General features: G+C 53.6%; 1 protein-coding gene across 3 annotated transcripts in view; it reads right to left on the bottom strand.

Annotated features, from left to right (window-relative positions):
* Nucleotides 1-16,537, bottom strand: part of MAPKBP1 (mitogen-activated protein kinase binding protein 1) — a 53,000-nt gene that overhangs the window by 6,311 nt on the left and 30,152 nt on the right. For 2 of the 3 annotated variants that reach the window (XM_032343391.1, XM_032343393.1), the window contains exons 3-23: nucleotides 10,544-10,606; nucleotides 10,254-10,311; nucleotides 9,321-9,491; nucleotides 8,784-8,921; nucleotides 8,342-8,524; nucleotides 8,075-8,092; nucleotides 7,608-7,768; nucleotides 6,629-6,818; nucleotides 5,906-6,052; nucleotides 5,505-5,680; nucleotides 4,637-4,728; nucleotides 4,377-4,502; nucleotides 3,939-4,009; nucleotides 3,680-3,801; nucleotides 3,090-3,165; nucleotides 2,860-2,971; nucleotides 2,619-2,682; nucleotides 2,253-2,387; nucleotides 1,892-2,028; nucleotides 1,627-1,682; nucleotides 41-277 (exon numbers count right to left, since the gene is read on the bottom strand). In XM_032343391.1, the coding sequence (XP_032199282.1) occupies nucleotides 41-277; nucleotides 1,627-1,682; nucleotides 1,892-2,028; nucleotides 2,253-2,387; nucleotides 2,619-2,682; nucleotides 2,860-2,971; nucleotides 3,090-3,165; nucleotides 3,680-3,801; nucleotides 3,939-4,009; nucleotides 4,377-4,502; nucleotides 4,637-4,728; nucleotides 5,505-5,680; nucleotides 5,906-6,052; nucleotides 6,629-6,818; nucleotides 7,608-7,768; nucleotides 8,075-8,092; nucleotides 8,342-8,524; nucleotides 8,784-8,921; nucleotides 9,321-9,491; nucleotides 10,254-10,311; nucleotides 10,544-10,606 (2,533 nt within the window). The remainder of the gene's footprint in view (nucleotides 1-40; nucleotides 278-1,626; nucleotides 1,683-1,891; nucleotides 2,029-2,252; nucleotides 2,388-2,618; nucleotides 2,683-2,859; nucleotides 2,972-3,089; nucleotides 3,166-3,679; nucleotides 3,802-3,938; nucleotides 4,010-4,376; nucleotides 4,503-4,636; nucleotides 4,729-5,504; nucleotides 5,681-5,905; nucleotides 6,053-6,628; nucleotides 6,819-7,607; nucleotides 7,769-8,074; nucleotides 8,093-8,341; nucleotides 8,525-8,783; nucleotides 8,922-9,320; nucleotides 9,492-10,253; nucleotides 10,312-10,543; nucleotides 10,607-16,537) is intronic. The other variant, XM_032343392.1, reaches the window with a different exon arrangement.

The following is a 16,537-nucleotide window of genomic DNA, read 5'->3' as shown; positions in this document are numbered from 1 at the left end:
GCTTGGCAATCTCTAGGTTGCTGGGAGAAAGCTGGCTCACCTGGCTAGCACGTGAGGTCTCAGGGGCCTGCTGACCATGCTTGCCAGGGCAGGACGGGGTCATGGCCAGCAAGTCTTGGCTAGCACCGCGAGGGCTCGGGGCCAGCGTCTCTAGCTGCCGCAGGTCCAGCATGGAGCGGACACTCAGCTCCACACCTGGCTGGGCCCAGCGGCTCCTTCTCCTGGGTCCTTGGTTGGCTGCAGGGGCTGGGGCCAGGAATTCCGCCGTCTCCTGTGCCTGGTGTGAGGCAGGGATTGGGGAGGGGGTCACAACCACCAGACAGCAGTATCAGCAAACACTCAGATATCACTCATTGTGTGCCATGCGTTTTATGTACATGTACCCACTCCCTTAATCCCCACAGCAACCCTAGAAAGTAGGTATTATCATTATCCCCATTTTTATAGGTGGGAAAACTGAAGTACAGTTTTCCCACCTATAAATTACAGTTTTTGAATTATAGTTTTGAATGACTTATCGAGTCCTGTGGACAGAGGCCTGCCTGATGTTTACAACTCGAGTGGTCTGGCTCCAGAGTTCATGCTCTTAGCTTCACTCTACATCCTGTCTGAGACCTTCTAGTCTCAGACTTCACCTGGTCTCACGGACCCCTCGGAGCTGGTCATCTCTAAAAAGTCCCTTACTCTGAGGTCTATTCAGAACACCAAGGACAAACCCAATAGTCCAGCCCTGAGCCCCTGGCCTGGTCAGAAGGCCCTGAAGGCACCACGCCACCAGCATTCTAGGGAGCTGCTACTGACAGTGACGGCACTGCCATCTGAAGTCTTGACACGGCACAAGTGAGGGTGCGGCTGCCTTGGGGATGGCTCAGAAAGCCTTGACCTTCCTTCTGGCTGCCCCGAAGTAGCCGCCCAGTTACTGGTCCTCCTACCACCCGGTCCCTCTAACTAACTGCTCTGGAAGTTCTGCCCTTACCTCCTAACCTGGAGTCTTCAGAGCTACAGCTCCTCCAGATGCCTACTCTTTGAACCTTTAAGGTTCTTGAACTTACGTTCTTTTTTTTTAAACATTATTTATTTATTAGAGAGAGCGAGCTACTGCACACAGGCACATGGACACAAGGGGAGTGCAGAAGAGAAAGAAGAGGGACAAGCAAATTGTCCTCTGAGCATGGAACCCTAAGAGGGGCCCCACGTGGGGCAAGGCTCAATCCCATGACACTGAGATCATGACCTAAGCTGAAACCAAGAGTCAGACGTGTAACCAACTGGGCTACCCAGGCACCCCTTGAACTTCAGCTCTACTTCTTTGGCTCAGACAACCCTTGTCTACTGCCCACCTCAACCTGTTCTTTCTTTACACTTCCCCGCCGGCCCCCAGGAAGCTGAACTACTACAGCACTTCTTCTAGTGGTGACTAGACCTTGCAGGCCACCCATCCTGGCGTGCAGGAAGGAGACCCATGGGCTTCACCACCCCCAACCTGGGATCAGCCGAGCTGCTCAAACTCTCCCACGAGGCCCTTCCTGGGACACAAGGGGTACAGCACAGTCTCGGAGAGCTCTGCCTTCACCTTCCTCCACCTCTGGGAACCTTGGAAGGGCATTAAAAATGATGGTGACTCACCCGACTCATCTCCCAATGGGACAGGCTTCGGGGCAGGGCCGGGCCAGGCACTGAGGCTAGACAGAGACAGGCAGTCAGAGAGAGTGTCTCCTGCCCGCCCACCCACCCAGAGCCCTAGCCCTGCACCAGCTCACCCCGCTGTGTGGCCATAGTGATGCTCTGACCTCCTCAGCTCACCCTGCTCTCACCTCCAGTCCCAGAAAGGGCACATCTAGCCACTGTGCCAACTGCTGCCTGTCTCCCCCTCCTCCAGACTTCCACATACCTGGCTCCTTCTTGGTACCCTTGGCAAGGATGGGCAGAGCTGGAAGCTCCTCTTCTTCAGTGCCCTCATCTTCTCCCTCCTTGTCACTGTCTGATGACAGAGCTGGTCCAGGAGACAGCATCGATGGGGCCTCGTGCCTGAGTCCAAGACAAGGAAGGTCACAGGAAGAGGAGATTCAGTGCAGGAAGAGGCCAGTGTTCATGGGTCTTTCATACCTTAATCAGGTATGAAACAGGTGTTGGGGGACCCAGAAGTCAGGAGGTACAGGTGAAAGGCAGGTCCAGAGCAAAGAGGAGCGCTGAAACAGCAAGCAGTCCAGATGCCTACCCACCTCTAGCCCGTATCCACACTCTGTTCTCACCGGTTGGGTCCTGCAGCCCTCTGGGGAGAAGACGGCCCTTGCTGCTTGACCCCTCGCTGACGCTGGCGCAGCTCAGCCAGACGCTGCCTCATGCTGATGGTCATCTCAGAGCTCAGGCGCCATACAAATATACAGCTGAGTAGAGCCAGAGTTGGGTGAGGGAGAGGTAAGGTAAGACACCAGTTCCCCTTCTCCATGGGCTGGCAGGAGGGCCAAAGCCACCCTCTAGTGCCACATCAGGCCAAGAAATACCCCTGCTCAGCCCTACTTCCCAGAGACATCCCTCATGTAAAGAGAGAGGAAGGGGCAGTGTGTGTGTGTCACAGAGGAAAATTCTGTGTCTCAGGGAAGCTGGCTCCTACTCACCTGTCCCCTGACACTGAGATGAGATGTTTGCAGTCATTACTAAACTTCATTCCAGTGACAATCTCTGTGAGGAACAAAGAATACGGCCTGTGAGCCACCCTAAAGTCCTGGCCAAGCTTCTGCCCCAACAATGGAGGTGGATGTTGGTTGGAAGCGAGGGGCAGGCAGCTCTGCGAGGTCCTAAGAAACTAAAGGAAGAAAGAGTAAAGTTCCAGCAGTAGAGTACTAGGGCAACGCTCACCTGAGTGGCCGAACATGGTGGCCACGCACTCGCCTGAGGAGAAGTCAAAAATGGAGAGGTTCTTGTCAGAACAGCTGGTGGCAATGTAGATCCCTGAGGGGTCTGTCTGCACCTGAGGAGCGGGACACACAGCTGGCAGAGGACAAGGGAGACGCCAGTCCCTTTCCACCTTGTACCCCAGTGCTTCCCTTTCTGTGGCCTAGGGTCCATCCTCCTGGGCAAGGCCTTACCTTAATCAGAGTGCCGTCCTCACCCTGTGACCCTTTAAACAGCTTCTTCTGCTTCCCACTGCTGATGTTAAAGATCCTGTAAAGAAACATGCTCTTGGGGTGCCTGGGTGGCTCAGTGGGTTAAAGCCTCTGCCTTCGGCTCAGATCATGATCCCAGGGTCCTGGGATCAAGAAGCCCTGCACTGGGCTCTCTGCTTAGCGGGGAGCCTGCTTCCCCCCGACTCTCTCTGCCTGCCTCTCTGCCTACTTGTCTCTGTCAAATAAATAAATAAAATCTTAAAAAAAGAAAGAAAGAAAGAAAGAAAGAAAGAGAGAAAGATGGTCTTGTTTACATGAGGAGGAGGCCGTGATCAAGCACACCCGGGTGGTGGGGTCCCCCAGCATTCGGTCCCAGCCATGTCCTCACTGGGAGCCACGCCCCAACACCAACTCCTGCCTCCTTGGTACAGTGAAGTGCTCATTCTCTAGGCTCAAGGGGGCACAAGGCCCTGGACAAAAAGATAGAAGTAGGGAGAGAGCTGCCAAGAGCTGACTCCCTGCTCCCGGGCTTGAAGGAATGCTATCAGAGGATTTGAAAAGGACATGCCCACCGAATATTTCGGTCCTGGCAGCCGATGGCCGTGTACTTCCAGCTGGGCTCCACATCCATGTCATAGAGGGTCGTCTTCCGTACCACGTGGTGTGTCCGTGTAAACTGGACTCCGTCTCCAGACTGCAGGGGTAGAGCGCATGGCCCCACCAGGCCCAGAAAGCCCCGCTTTTACCTCCCTTCACCTCTTACAACCTCAGCTGGGGGCAGGGTAGGAGCCCCCCACCCCCACCCCAGTCCAGGAAGCCCCAGACCCTCACCTTCTGTGCTGTGCGGAAGTAAATGCTCTTGTCTGCTCCACAGCTGATCATGCGGACTTGCCCATCGCTGGCTACGGAAGATGGGAGCCTCGCTATTCCCACTGCTCTCACCACAAGGGGCCAGCCCTTCCTCTACTGGCCCACTACCAAGCTCTCTACACGACCCAGATGACCGATTAAATCAGGATCCTTCCCTCCAAACCTAAGCTTTCCGTCCTCTCCATCTCCAGCCAACTGGTTGGCTCAGGGTCCCCTAGACATAGAGTCTACACTCCATCTGCCTTCCAGTGAGACCCCAAGCCTCCCAGCAGCTGTCCAACATGCCCCTGTGATGGGCACACCCCTCTCACCGAGCCGGGAGGCTGGTGGCAGTCGGGGTGGGGGTGGAGGATGTTGGTGGTAGGTGGTTAAGATGTGTCCCAACTGCCCTGCCCCCACCTGCAAACTTGACGGCGGTGATGGAGGAGGAGTGCTCGTCCAACGTCTGCTGCAGGCTATACTCGCGGCCAGCATCTAGGACGTGGATGAGCCGGTCCCGGCTCGCTGATGCCAGCAGCTTCAGACCTGGGGTTCAAAGAACTCCATCAGCCCATGCGTGCCCACAGCAGGCCCCTATCTGGGCCTGGCGGAAGGCCCGCAGGAACCGAGCCCCGTAACCCTAAGTCAGTGAACCACGGAGCAGGAATGGAGCTCTATACCTGTGTCCGGCTTAGAGTACTCCAGGCAGAGGATCTCTGAGTCATGGGCCTCCACCTTCAGCATCTCGCTCAGGGACTGCAGCTCATGCACCCTGCAAAGAGGAGAGGGAGGAAGTCACTGCCAGACTACAGGAGGAAAGACTCACCCTCCATTCTCTGCTATATCTTCCCCCCAGGGCCTGTTTCTAAAATCAAATTTTTATTTATTTTTGAACTTTGAGGCTTAGAGAAAAGTGGCAATGAGTACAGCGATTTCCCGTGTTAACGACAAATCGAATACCAGAACCGGGAAATCTACATTGGTACAATACTGCTAATTTAAGATTTTAGTTTCATTTCACCAGCTTTCCCACAATATCTTTTTTTCTGGATCCAGGATCCTCGCAAGAGTCCAAATTGTACTTAGTTGTTACTTCTCCTTAGTCTCCTGTAGTCGGTGACAGTACTTCAGTCTTTCCTTATTTTTCATGACCCTGATGCCTTTACTCCCCTGTACTCTTTAGAAGAGTACTCATTACTCTTGTCCTCTTTACCTCAATTTGAGTCCGTGGGCTGTTTTCCCACAATCGGACTGAATTTACGCATTTTTGGCCAGAAGACCAACGAAACCACTCTCTGTAGCTTCTTAGCGCATCCTATCACAGGCTTCGTGATGCTGTTATGAGGATGGTAAGCTTAATCACTTGAAGGATGGTTTCTGCTGGGTTTCTTCCTTGTAAATTTACTACCTTTCCCCTTGTATATAGACACCTTGTTCCCCAATCTTTTTGCACACATTTTTCTCAAGCTCTGTCCTTTGGGACCTACCCCCCCACACCAAAGCCTGCGCTGCAGGAGGCTATTGGTACCACTCCCGGCCTGGCATTACCTAAGCGTGCCTACACGGTCCCCAGAGGCTAGATGCTGTCCATTGGGGCTGATACACACAGAGCGGATGCCCACACGGGGGTCCATCAGGGACCCATCAGCCTTGTCTCCTCCAGGCAGCTCCGTGTCCAGCAGGGCCTGAGTGTTCCCATCCACATAGATGATCTTAATGAGGTCCTAGTGGAGCAGGTCAGGAGGAGAGGTAGGTAAGGCAGGCCTGACCCCATACAGCTGCAAGGGGAGATGAATGCTGGACAAGATAAACCCCTGGCTCAAGGAGCCCAGGCGAATCTAAGCCGGAAGATCCAAATCTGGGGACCCAGATCCTGAGAGGGAGGTGTGAAGGCTGGGGGTGGGGAGGTACTGATCGGGGAGCGGGTGCCCTATGGCCTCGGGGCTCACATTGCTGAGGATGTTTCTGTGCAGAGTGGACCCATGCACCCCGGAGCTCTCTGTGTTCCACAGCCGGATGGTATTGTCCGAGGAACAGGTGATAAAGGAACTTGGGGGCAGGCAGGCCTGGTTACTGTCCTTCACTTCAGGGTAGACCTGAGGGGCAGAGGGAACAGAGTCAGATCTCCAGTTAGGGGGCAGTCCTTTCCCTGCCTGAGAGATGGACGGGAATGAGATTTAAAGAGAGAACGTTGGAAGAACTTAGCGCCATGTTTGTCACATAGGAAGCAAGCTGTCGCTACTGGATACTCTCTGTAATGGCTAAGGGCAAACACCTTAACGAGCTCCTACTACGTTCCAGGCCCTCTTCCATGTCTCCCATTTATATCGTTTCATTTAGTTCTCAGGACAAGATTAAACAGGTGCCTCAATTTACAGCTCAGGAAACTGCGGTTCAGCCAAGTTCAGTAACTTGTCCAAGATCACCCAGCGCAGGATGAAGCAAAGCTAAGGTCAGACAAGGGTACAAGGGAAGAAGCCCGAGCTTTAGAAGCACTAAAATTTAAGCTCAGTCCTTGGGACCCATCTGAAGATATGGGGATACACAGGGATGTTGCCAGAGAAACAAGGAGGCAGCAGGAGTATAACTTTATACTCAGGGATCCCCACTTCCCACCTCACAATGGTATCCCAGCAAACATGGTCCGTCCCAGGCCAGCCCAGCCCACATACCTCCACACTCCAGACGCAGGAGGAATGATACAGAGCCGAGTACACCTTGCCTACTTTCTTGGGGTCCCTCACATCCCAAACATAAATGCTGTGGTCGTTGTATACACAAGACAGCCACTGATTCGTAGGATCAAAGGTCAAAGCAATGGTGTCTGGATACTTGGCATTGGCCACTCCAGAGAAGAGGCGACTGTGGGGAAGAGGACAGGGCAAAGAGTGAGTGGGGAGCTGATGAAATAAAGGACTGGAAAGAATGAAAACCAAAGCCAAACCACAAAGAAGCAGCAGAGTGAGCCTCTTCAGACCTGCAGGGGGGAGCTGCCTGAGAAAGGAAAAAGCAGCGCCTCATAGTTGTCAGCGGGGAGCTGACCTGGCACAAGCTGTTGGACCATCGAGTTCTCTTAAGGAACACAACCCACGTCACGGAACACCACAGTCTGACAAGGGAACTCCGTGGCCGTGACGGAGTGGAACAAAACAAGACCCCTCACAACTGTGTCCGAGAACACAGATAAACACACAGCACAGCACAAACCACAAACATGACCAAACGTTCCTGGTCCCGTCTGTGGTGACTGGCTACTGCTTCTTCATCCATTACAGCTTTTGCCCCATACCTTCCCTTCCACCTTCGAGATTAAAATTATAAAGATGCCCAACTGTGCAACTGCCCCCACTTTCTGACAGCATCTAATCAGAGCAAACCTTCAATCCCTTGAACCATCCCTAAAATCCTCCACTACAAGCCCAAATCTTAAAGCCCCGCCTAACCCCACCTTACTGAGATACTCCCCACTTTCCTAAGGCTTATGGTCTCCTCTGTGGCCACCATTATCAGGAAACCCAAATCTGTGGGACTGCAGAGGTGTTCCTGGCAATCACTGGGGCAGACACACTCTTCATACCACACAGCCAGCGGAAGGCTGGGCCCAGAGGGAGGCTCCGAGCGGAGGCAGCCCCCGCACCCTCGGTAGCTCACCTGGCCTCAGTGACGCTGGCAATGTCGGTCCCCAGGGCGTGGGGCCGGGGCAGCGTGCTGAGGAAGTGCAGGTTAGAGGGGTTGAACAGGCGCACGGTGCCATCGGCACAGCCACAGAAGATGTAGTCTTGGCTCACAGAGATACAATGGGCCACAGTGGTCTGCAGGCGGAGGGGCTTGGGTCAGCAAGGGTCCCCCGCCCAACCCCTCCACCATAGTCGCCTGCCGAAAGGAGAGCAGCTAAGCAGAGGCTGCTCTGGCCTGAGCCCCTCAGCTGCTGGCTAGAGATGCCCCTCCCTCCAGCAGCAGGTGGCCAGCAGGCCCACAGCCACGTGCAATTGGGGGATGGGAGCCAGGGACCCTTCTAAGGCCCAAGAGGTTTCGGCCAAGAGGACAAAGTAAGGAAAAGCCCAGCAGAGGGAAAAGAAACAGCATGAGAAAGACAGGAGGGTCTAGGCCCCACTTACTGTGAAGCTGTCTGTATTCTGAGCAGAAGAGGAAAGCAGGGGAAAGAAAGGCAGGAAGAAAAAGCAGAGAGGAGGGAGTTATACAGATCTTCATGGGCTGGAACTAGGCCATGCTGGGGCTCCCCCAAGCTCCTCTCTCCTGTGGTTCCCTCCTACACGCCTGAGGGCCTGAGCCCCTGCTTACGGAGCCAGAGGCATCCGATCTCCCCTGACCTGACCCTCGGGCGGCCAGCCCTGACCCATGGACCCATGGTTGGAGGTGCTTACTCTCAGCTCCACCCACTTATCCAAAAGCCTCCTGTCGCTGAACTCGCACAGCAACCCTGAGGACGTGATGCAGAAGGTGCTGTCAGCCTTCTTCCCTCGGCCACAGGCCACGTCGGTGAACAGGTTGTTGCGCAGCTCCCCCAGCAGCCCCGAGCGACCCAGCAGAGGCACAGTGGCATTCACCTGTGGAGACACAGCACTCTTGCCGCCCATCCACCCTGGAGCCTGTCCCGGCACATGAGGCCCTGAGGGGAGGTAGGAAAAGGAGCAAGCCCCCTGGCTTGCTCTTTGAGACACTCCCTCAGCCCAGATAGCATCTGGCTCACCCAGAACTTCTGTACGGCTGCTGAGTGAGTGGAGGGGGGCCCATGTGGAACAGGGTCTCCTGGGGAGGGCCGAGCAGGCTCTGGCCCTGGGGCTACTTCTGGCTGCATTGGCTCACCTTTGAGGTCTTACTGTCATCGAGGTACCAGAATTTGATGTGCCGGTTGCCTGCAGTGACGAAGTAGCTGCAATCTTCCGAGAAGGACACCGCTGTCACCCGACTGGACACCTTGTTGGAGGCCACCACAATGTTTTTCTGGAGGGAAAGCCAGAGGAAGAATCTAAATTCTGCCCCTTGGGGCTAAGGAGGAGGTTCAGAGGACAGCGGAAGGGTTGGATAGGCTGTGTACTTTTAAAAATGTTCCTTTCCAAGATTTTTTGGTCAGAAAAAGAAGGGAGAGAGAAGAATTTCTTTCTGGAGAAGTCAAAGAGATTCATTTCCTTGGGAGGCCCCCCCAGAGACATAAAACTAGCCCCTTTTTACCAGCACACTTGGCTACACAGTTGCTTTTCTGTGCTTCAGGCTCTTTTCTAGAACAAGACTGAGATCAGCAGAGTGGGGGGAAGGGGCTCCCATCAGCTGTGTCCTGGCTCCCCAACTGGCCCGTGACCGCCCACCATGAGACTGTCAGGCCACCCCAGCCAGTCCACTCACCTTCCAGGCCCAGACGTTGACAATCATGTCATGCTGGTAGCCCACGGAGACGATGTACTTGGCGCTGGGGGAGAAGGCCACACAAGCCACCCCGTACTTATGCTCCTGCAGCTCCGCCACCTGGCTCTGCTCGGCCACGTCCCAGACACGCACGGCAGGCATGTGCCCACTCTGCAGGGCAACAAGAACCGGAAGTGAGGGCCGAGGCACGCAGCTTCCCTGAGCCTTTCAGAGTGGGGGCCCCTGCCTCCCCAACAACTACGTACAATGTCTCTAATGACCCTTGGCCGAGAGTCAGGAGCAGAGTGCTGTATGGGGCCAAGGGTAAAAACCAAAACAAAAAAACATGATCTCTATCTCAGGACCATAATGATTATCCAGGAGAAGACGACCCCAGATTTTGTTCCACATCTCTGTATCCGTGTGTGCACCTGTGTGTTTGCTCGAAATTCCTCGAGTGATTCTGATGGGCCTGCAGGGTTGAGAACTGCTCCCACTCAGGCCTATTGGGGCACCCCAGGGGGCCTCCGGGCAAACCTGAGAAAGAGGCATTCCCCATGTGCCCAGCAGGGGGCCTCCGGGGACCAGGAACATTTTAAGACTGTGGATTTAAAGCCTGCTTCCCAAATGGGCAGAATCAACCAGTGGGAACTTGTAAGAAATGCAGATTTTGGGGTCCCATCTCAGACCTATAGAATCAGAAATTCGAGGAGGCCTGGCCATGTGCGCTTCACCACGCAATCCAGGCAATTCTAGAGCTCACTAAAGCTTAAGAACTATTGTTTTCTCAGGTAGAGCAAAAACTAGGCTTTAGCATCTGTTCAGGAAGCCAGAGAGGCAGCAGCCCTCACCAGGCCTAGAACTGGAGCCCTCTGCTGAGGCTAGGCCAGCCCCGCCACCCCCAGAGGACTGCAGCCCCCTTCTCTCACTCACCTCTCCGGTGACCAAGTACTTGCCATCGGGAGAGAAGGCGAGCGCAGTGATGGTTTTCCTGCAGGGCAAAAGGGGGCCTCAGAGGGGCACTGACTGCCTGGCCTAAGCCCAGCTCCCACAGAGTCCCCTCAAAAGGCAAGACCAGCAGACGCCAACCTCCGTGCGTCATTTTGCTCTCTGGTCCTGGGGCCCGAGCAGGCCCCAGACCGCAGAGCCACAACGCCCCAGGCAGTGCCTTTCTCACAGCTCCCCAGAAAAGGAGGTCCTCCCCGAGGCACAGACCCATTTACCTGGAACTGTTGAGGATGTGGTGCTGTTTGTGTTTCCGGGGATTGAACAGCACGACCACACACCTGGGGAGATGAGTGAGATGAGAGACTTAGCCCCAGACCACAGCTCCCCCAGGAGCATCCAGGCCACCTGGAAATTCCGGTCACTCAGCACTGAGAGCTGCGTAGAGAGAGTGCAGAGGGACCTTCTGCTTGCCACCGAGGGCAACTGACAGCTTTTTGGCAACCCACTTTTCTGACTTCCCTTTCCCACCCACCAGGACCTATCTCTGCAGCCCCGTGAGCACGAAGGCACCCTGGAAGGCTATCCTGCCAGGTCCTTAAGCACCAGCAACATCTCTGGTCATACCCACAAAGGGCAGTGAGGGCTCAGGCCTCCCCACAGCCCTTGCCCAGAGCCCAGGAAAAGGTGCAGGAAGGAAGAGTCCATGTGATTTGATAAAGGTTGGCCACAGGTGTGCAGCCCAATTCACAGGCTTGGAGCCACATGTCTGACAAGTGTTTGTGCTCCAAGGAGGGGTGAGGCCTCTCCTGGGTGTGCCCACGTGTGTACCTGGCAGGAGCCCACCCCACACCCTCTGTGCCTCAGATGAGGCAGGGGGTGGGAGGCAGGAGGCTAAAGGTTCAGGGATGCTCAGTGAAACTAGAATCTCAGTGAGACTCAGGCAGAGAGAGCCCAAGAAGGCCTGGGGAGGCCTGTTCAGTGTCTTGGAACTCCTGGGCCCTGCCCTGAGAATCCCTGGCCCCAGCAAGCCCAAGAAGGGTCCTTCAGACTGCCAGAAGACAATCAGAGGAGAGAAAGGTGGGAGGACCCTCTCCGACCAGGCAGCATGGGTTGACAGGATCAGGCTCAAACCGACTTTCCAGAGGCAGTTACAGGAGGAGGCCAGGCAGTAGGAATCAAGGCAGGAAGCCCAAAGCTGTGGCTGGGCAGTGTTCTCCCATTGGCTCAGTGGCTGTCAGCAGGCCTGGGCCCATCGCCCCTTCTGCCTCATTTCATTAGTACTGTAGGTAGCTGACAGGAGCAAGCGTGGGGCCTGCTACGCCAGGTCAGGGGATGGGGACAGAATGAGCAGAGTGGCATCCCCAGACTAGCCTTGTTTAATGGGAAGCCCAGTGCCTGCTAGAGCTTGAAGCAAAGGCAAGTACAGCTGCTGATGAGCGCTTAGCTCCACGGAACATTTTGATACGCACATTCCACAGGTATCTCTGGGGACCCAGGCATCTCTGAGGCACACTAGGTATGCCCACAACTGCCAGGCTGAGCAACAAACAGCCTTGGAATTCCTGAGTCACATCTCCTCCTCTAAGCCCTCCCCAGATCTGCCCTCAGTTTCCTCTCTCCTTCACTCTCCGTCTGCTCATCTTTCCTTGTTCCCCTTCCTCATCTCCCTTCTCACACCAACTTCTAGTCTCCTGCTTCCCTTACACATAAGACAAAAGTTAGATGGCCTTGGGAACCCCGTGCCCCATCATTCTCCTTCCCTGTTCCCAAACACACCACACACACCCATACACACACCCCCATGCACGCTTCCCCAGTTTCTGTTAGGGGCAGTCCGGGGTACAGGGAGCCTAATTCCTCCAAACAGACAGACTCAAAGAACCTTAGAGCTGGAAGGAAGGATGGAAGGAATTAAATGCAGTGTGCTAGGTGACTTTAAAATCACTGAGTCCAGGGGATAAAAATACATGTTTATAAAAAAATAAAAAATTAAAAAAAAAAAAAATCACTGAGTCCAACCCTCCAGAACTTTGAGATGAGGAGGCCTAGGCTCAGAAAGGTCCCAGAAAGAATACAGCCAGGACTCCCAGGCCTCCTGCTTCCAGTGTACTTTACATCAAACACATATCCATGTCTGATCTGATCACAACACTCCTGGAAGATGAGCCCTGGGGCTTCCAAAACCAAACTCCTTCAAGTACCCATGAAGGCTCTGGGTTGTATGACCCCAACCCACCCTCCAGCTTCACCCTGAACCATGCTCCAACGTCATTCTTTCTCTCTTTTTAATCTCCCATGCTCCTTTGCAGAACTATTTCTCTTATCTAGAACATTCTTCTCTCCCTTTTCCAATTAGTTCATCTTTAGTCCCCTTTCAGATCTCAGCTCAAATGGTCTCAGTAGATGCTCTCATAGCAAGCATGGCATATCAATCTTGTAACATTTATCACAGCTGTAATTTTCCATTATTTTTGATGGCCCTCCCACCAAACTGTGCCTTTCACGAGAACCGTCTCCTGGGCCCAGCAGAGGCTGGCCCACTGCAGTTGTTCAAGAAGGATGTGAATGGGATAGCGCCTCCCTTAGTCCACTAGCTTGGTCCTGTGCGGCATCAGTAGGCCCAGCCCTCCCTGCTCCATGCCCCACCTGTCTTCTACGGACGGAGGGACTGAGGACACCTGGATTCTCAGAGGTAGAGTTGGGGCAGTCAGGATGCTGTGGGCTTTGGAGGCAGAGACCAGGGTCTGAGCCCTTGTTCCCCACGAACAACTCTACGACCCTGATAAGGTACAAGCATATCAACTTCTCTGTAATAAAGGATGGACACTCAGATCTAGCTCACAGGGCTTCTGTGAAGATTAAATGATTTTTTTCTGACAGATAGTAGGAGCCAAACAAATGGCAATTCTTAAATTACTACTCTTTAAGCATGGAAAGGAAGCTGCAAGGGGGCTCCTGGCGGTGGGCAACGAGGTGTTAAGGGACTGTGTCAGGTTCTTCCTCTGAAAGAATGGAGGGAAGTCCTGTTAGGATCTCAGCAATGGTAAGAACTTCAAAGGAGGCTTTATTTTTTTGTTCTCGGAAGGCAGCCAGGAAAGGAGAGTTTGATTAAGCTTGGGGAAAGAAAATAGCCACATCTCCATTCACTGAAGGCATGACAAGATTGGAAGGTGGCAAGAAAGGGATGGGGGAAATGCGGAGAGAGAAGCCCCCTCAAATGTCTAGAACAGCAGTGCAGAGGCATGGAAGGAAACAGAAGTGCCATCCACACAAGAGTTTCAGTGCACCGTGAACATGAAGGCTTCCAGTTCCTTCAGTAAGACGTCCTCAGCTCTGCACGCAGTGGGGTTCAGTAACAAGAGTTACCAAAGTAAGCACTTTCTAGGTAGCAGGCACTCTGCCAAGCAGCCTTGATGTCTGGTTTTAGCTAATCCTTACAGCAACCTTGTGACTCTTAGTACAATTATCCCCACTTCAGAGACGGAGAACCAAGATCATAGAACGAAGAACCAAGAGCAGCAAGGTAACTGGGTCAAGGCTACTCAGCTAAAGCCACAGAGAGAGTCAGGATTCCAGAAACAGTGCTCTCAGGGATCTGGAGTGGAGTGAATTGAGGAAAGTGAAGTTGGAGATGAGAGACATGAAATGCAGCTGACCTAACGTGTGCAGGGTGCCTGGCTGGGGAGCCTTTGAGAAGAAGGGAAAGCTGACTGGAGCACTTTGAGGGGAAAAGGATTTGCGCCACAAGATTTTTGGAAATCAGGACAGGGCAGATGAAAACTATAGCAGTTACAGTTACGAGTTCATAAATTTAGATACTTAGATTTTAATACTTTAGTCAGGGGCACCTGGGTGGCTCAGTGGGTTAAAGCCTCTGCCTTCCCCTCGGGTCATAATCCCAAGGTCTTGTGATAGAGCCCCACATCAGGCTCTCTGCTCAGCAGGAAGCCTGCTTCCTCCCCCCACCTGCATCTCTGCTTACTTGTGATCTCTGTCAAATAAATAAATAAAATCTTAAAAAATATATATATACTTTAGTCAGTGTGGGGAAAAAAAAATCACACACACACACAAACACACACCTGCTTGCCACCATGTTTTCTAATTTTCTTGTTATCTGGGTCGATCTGCTGAGAAGGCCCGTCTCTGCAGGCTCATCTCTCCAGCAGTGACTTCCAGCGTGAGCAGTTACAGGATACCCGGCTTTCTCATCAGCTCCACAAAAACCATGGCAAAGGGCTTCGGCTGAGAGCTGCTCTGACTCAACCTGACCCCACACATATTCCAGTCGGCCGCACTCCAAATCCAGGAAAAGTAGGTGATGAGGGCTCTATGATATGCTTGTGAGTTTTCCTTTAAGCCCGTCATCCTAAAGCAGCATTGTGACTTTCCAAGGGCGGTGCATCAGGCTGCTTAAAACACTGTCCAGGGACACCTGGGTGGCTCAGTGGGTTAGGCCTCTGCCTTCGGCTCGGGTCATGATCCTGGGGTCCTGGGATTGAGCCCTGTGTTGGGCTCTCTGCTCTGCGGGGAGCCTGCTTCCCCTCCCCCTCTGCCTGCCTCCCTGCCTACTTGTGATCTCTCTCTCTGTCAAATAAATAAATAAAATCTTTAAAAAACAAACAAACAAACACTGTCCAAATCACCCCATACTCACTCTGAGTCTTGCTAGACCACAGCACCTTGTTTCCTCCTCCTGATAAGTACAGCTCCATGGGGGAAGGAGGAAGGAGAGCAGTGTGTGTATATAAAAATTCAGCACAGATAGAGAGGGAGATGACCAGCTGTGAGGCAACCCTTCCCTTCTCCGACACTGTTCCCCCCTGCCCAGCATAGCCTGGAAAGTTCTCAGGCATGGCATAGAGGAGTTACACAAAGAAGAGAAATGTGCAGGGTGCCTGGGTGGCTCAGTGGGTTAAGCCGCTGCCTTCGGCTCGGGTCATGATCTCAGGGTCCTAGGATCGAGTCCTGCATCGGGCTCTCTGCTCAGCAGGGATCCTGCTTCCTCCTCTCTCTCTCTCTCTGCCTGCCTCTCTGCCTACTTGTGATCTCTGTCAAATAAATAAATAAATAATCTTTAAAAAAAAAAAAAAAGAAGAGAAATGTGCAAAGGAGAGGAACACACAGAGATAGACCCCTAAGCTGAAATTTTTACTTTTAATTATTCAGATCTGGAAACCTCCCAATAAAGAGGAAGAGGAAGAAAGAGACCAACCCCTGGTCACAGCTCCACTGGGGAGAGTAATGCAGGTGCCAAAGGGAGGGTAGAACTTGGCACAGATATCCAAGGTTCCCACTGTGCCCCGCTGGCTGAGGTCCTCGCAAGAGAAGAGAGCTCAACGACACTGATGTGGGAGCCACATCCATCTTCTGTGACCCTGAGCAAGCTCCCCAGTCTACAGGGAGTGGAGGGCGGGGTGCAGCCTGCATCAGTCTTTGGCCCTCCGCCTTGGCCTCCCGGGCCCTTGACCTCGCCCAGGACAGCAGGCAGGCATCTGCACGTGTGCCCTTACAGCACTGCTGGCCGCAAACCACCACAATGGCTAGGCTGGTCGAAACGGCTGAGTCCCATAATTCAGAACCCCAGGCTGTGGGTGCAGGGAGACAGTGAGGTCTCTGTCCCCCCGGGGCCTCGGCCTGGGAGTCACGTGGTGGAACACCAGCACCAGGTGCTGGGCCCACTGCCCAGGAGCTCCTCTGAACCAGGAAGGGCCAAGCCCTCAACACGCCCCTTCCCCGGACAGGTCCAGGCTTGCCGCCATCACCAAGAGCCTGGCATTCTCACAGGATCTGCCTCCTACCACTCTCCATCCCCCAGAAGGCAGAAACAAAAGAAGCGTGGGATGAGCAATGACACAGCAGCACAAACAGGGAGCAGGACACAGAAGGTTCAAGCGGAGACCCTGTGCCTTAGCCGTTCTCCTTTCAGACCAGGTGAAAACAGAAGGTGACTCACACGGGACAAGAGGTCCTTCAAGCCTTGCTCACATGTCACCCTCCAGCACGATTTGACATTACAACCCCATGCCCTACCCCCATTCCCTATTCCCTTTCACTGTTTATTGCTTATACTTTTCCTAAAGCACACATTTTATATTCTGTGAAGTTCACTTTGGGGGAGGGAGGAGATCTGTCTTTATCACTAGGACTGCCAGCCCTGTGCAGGTGGTACTTGTATCCGTTTTGTTTACATCTCCAGGGCCTAGAAGAGAGGCCCTCACTCAATAAATATCTGTGATGGAGGGAATAATCGACTAAGTCACTAACCA

This window comes from Mustela erminea, chromosome 5, assembly GCF_009829155.1.
Source record: "Mustela erminea isolate mMusErm1 chromosome 5, mMusErm1.Pri, whole genome shotgun sequence".
Taxonomy (NCBI): Eukaryota; Metazoa; Chordata; class Mammalia; order Carnivora; family Mustelidae; genus Mustela; species Mustela erminea.
This window is presented reverse-complemented; position numbering and strand designations above follow the sequence as displayed.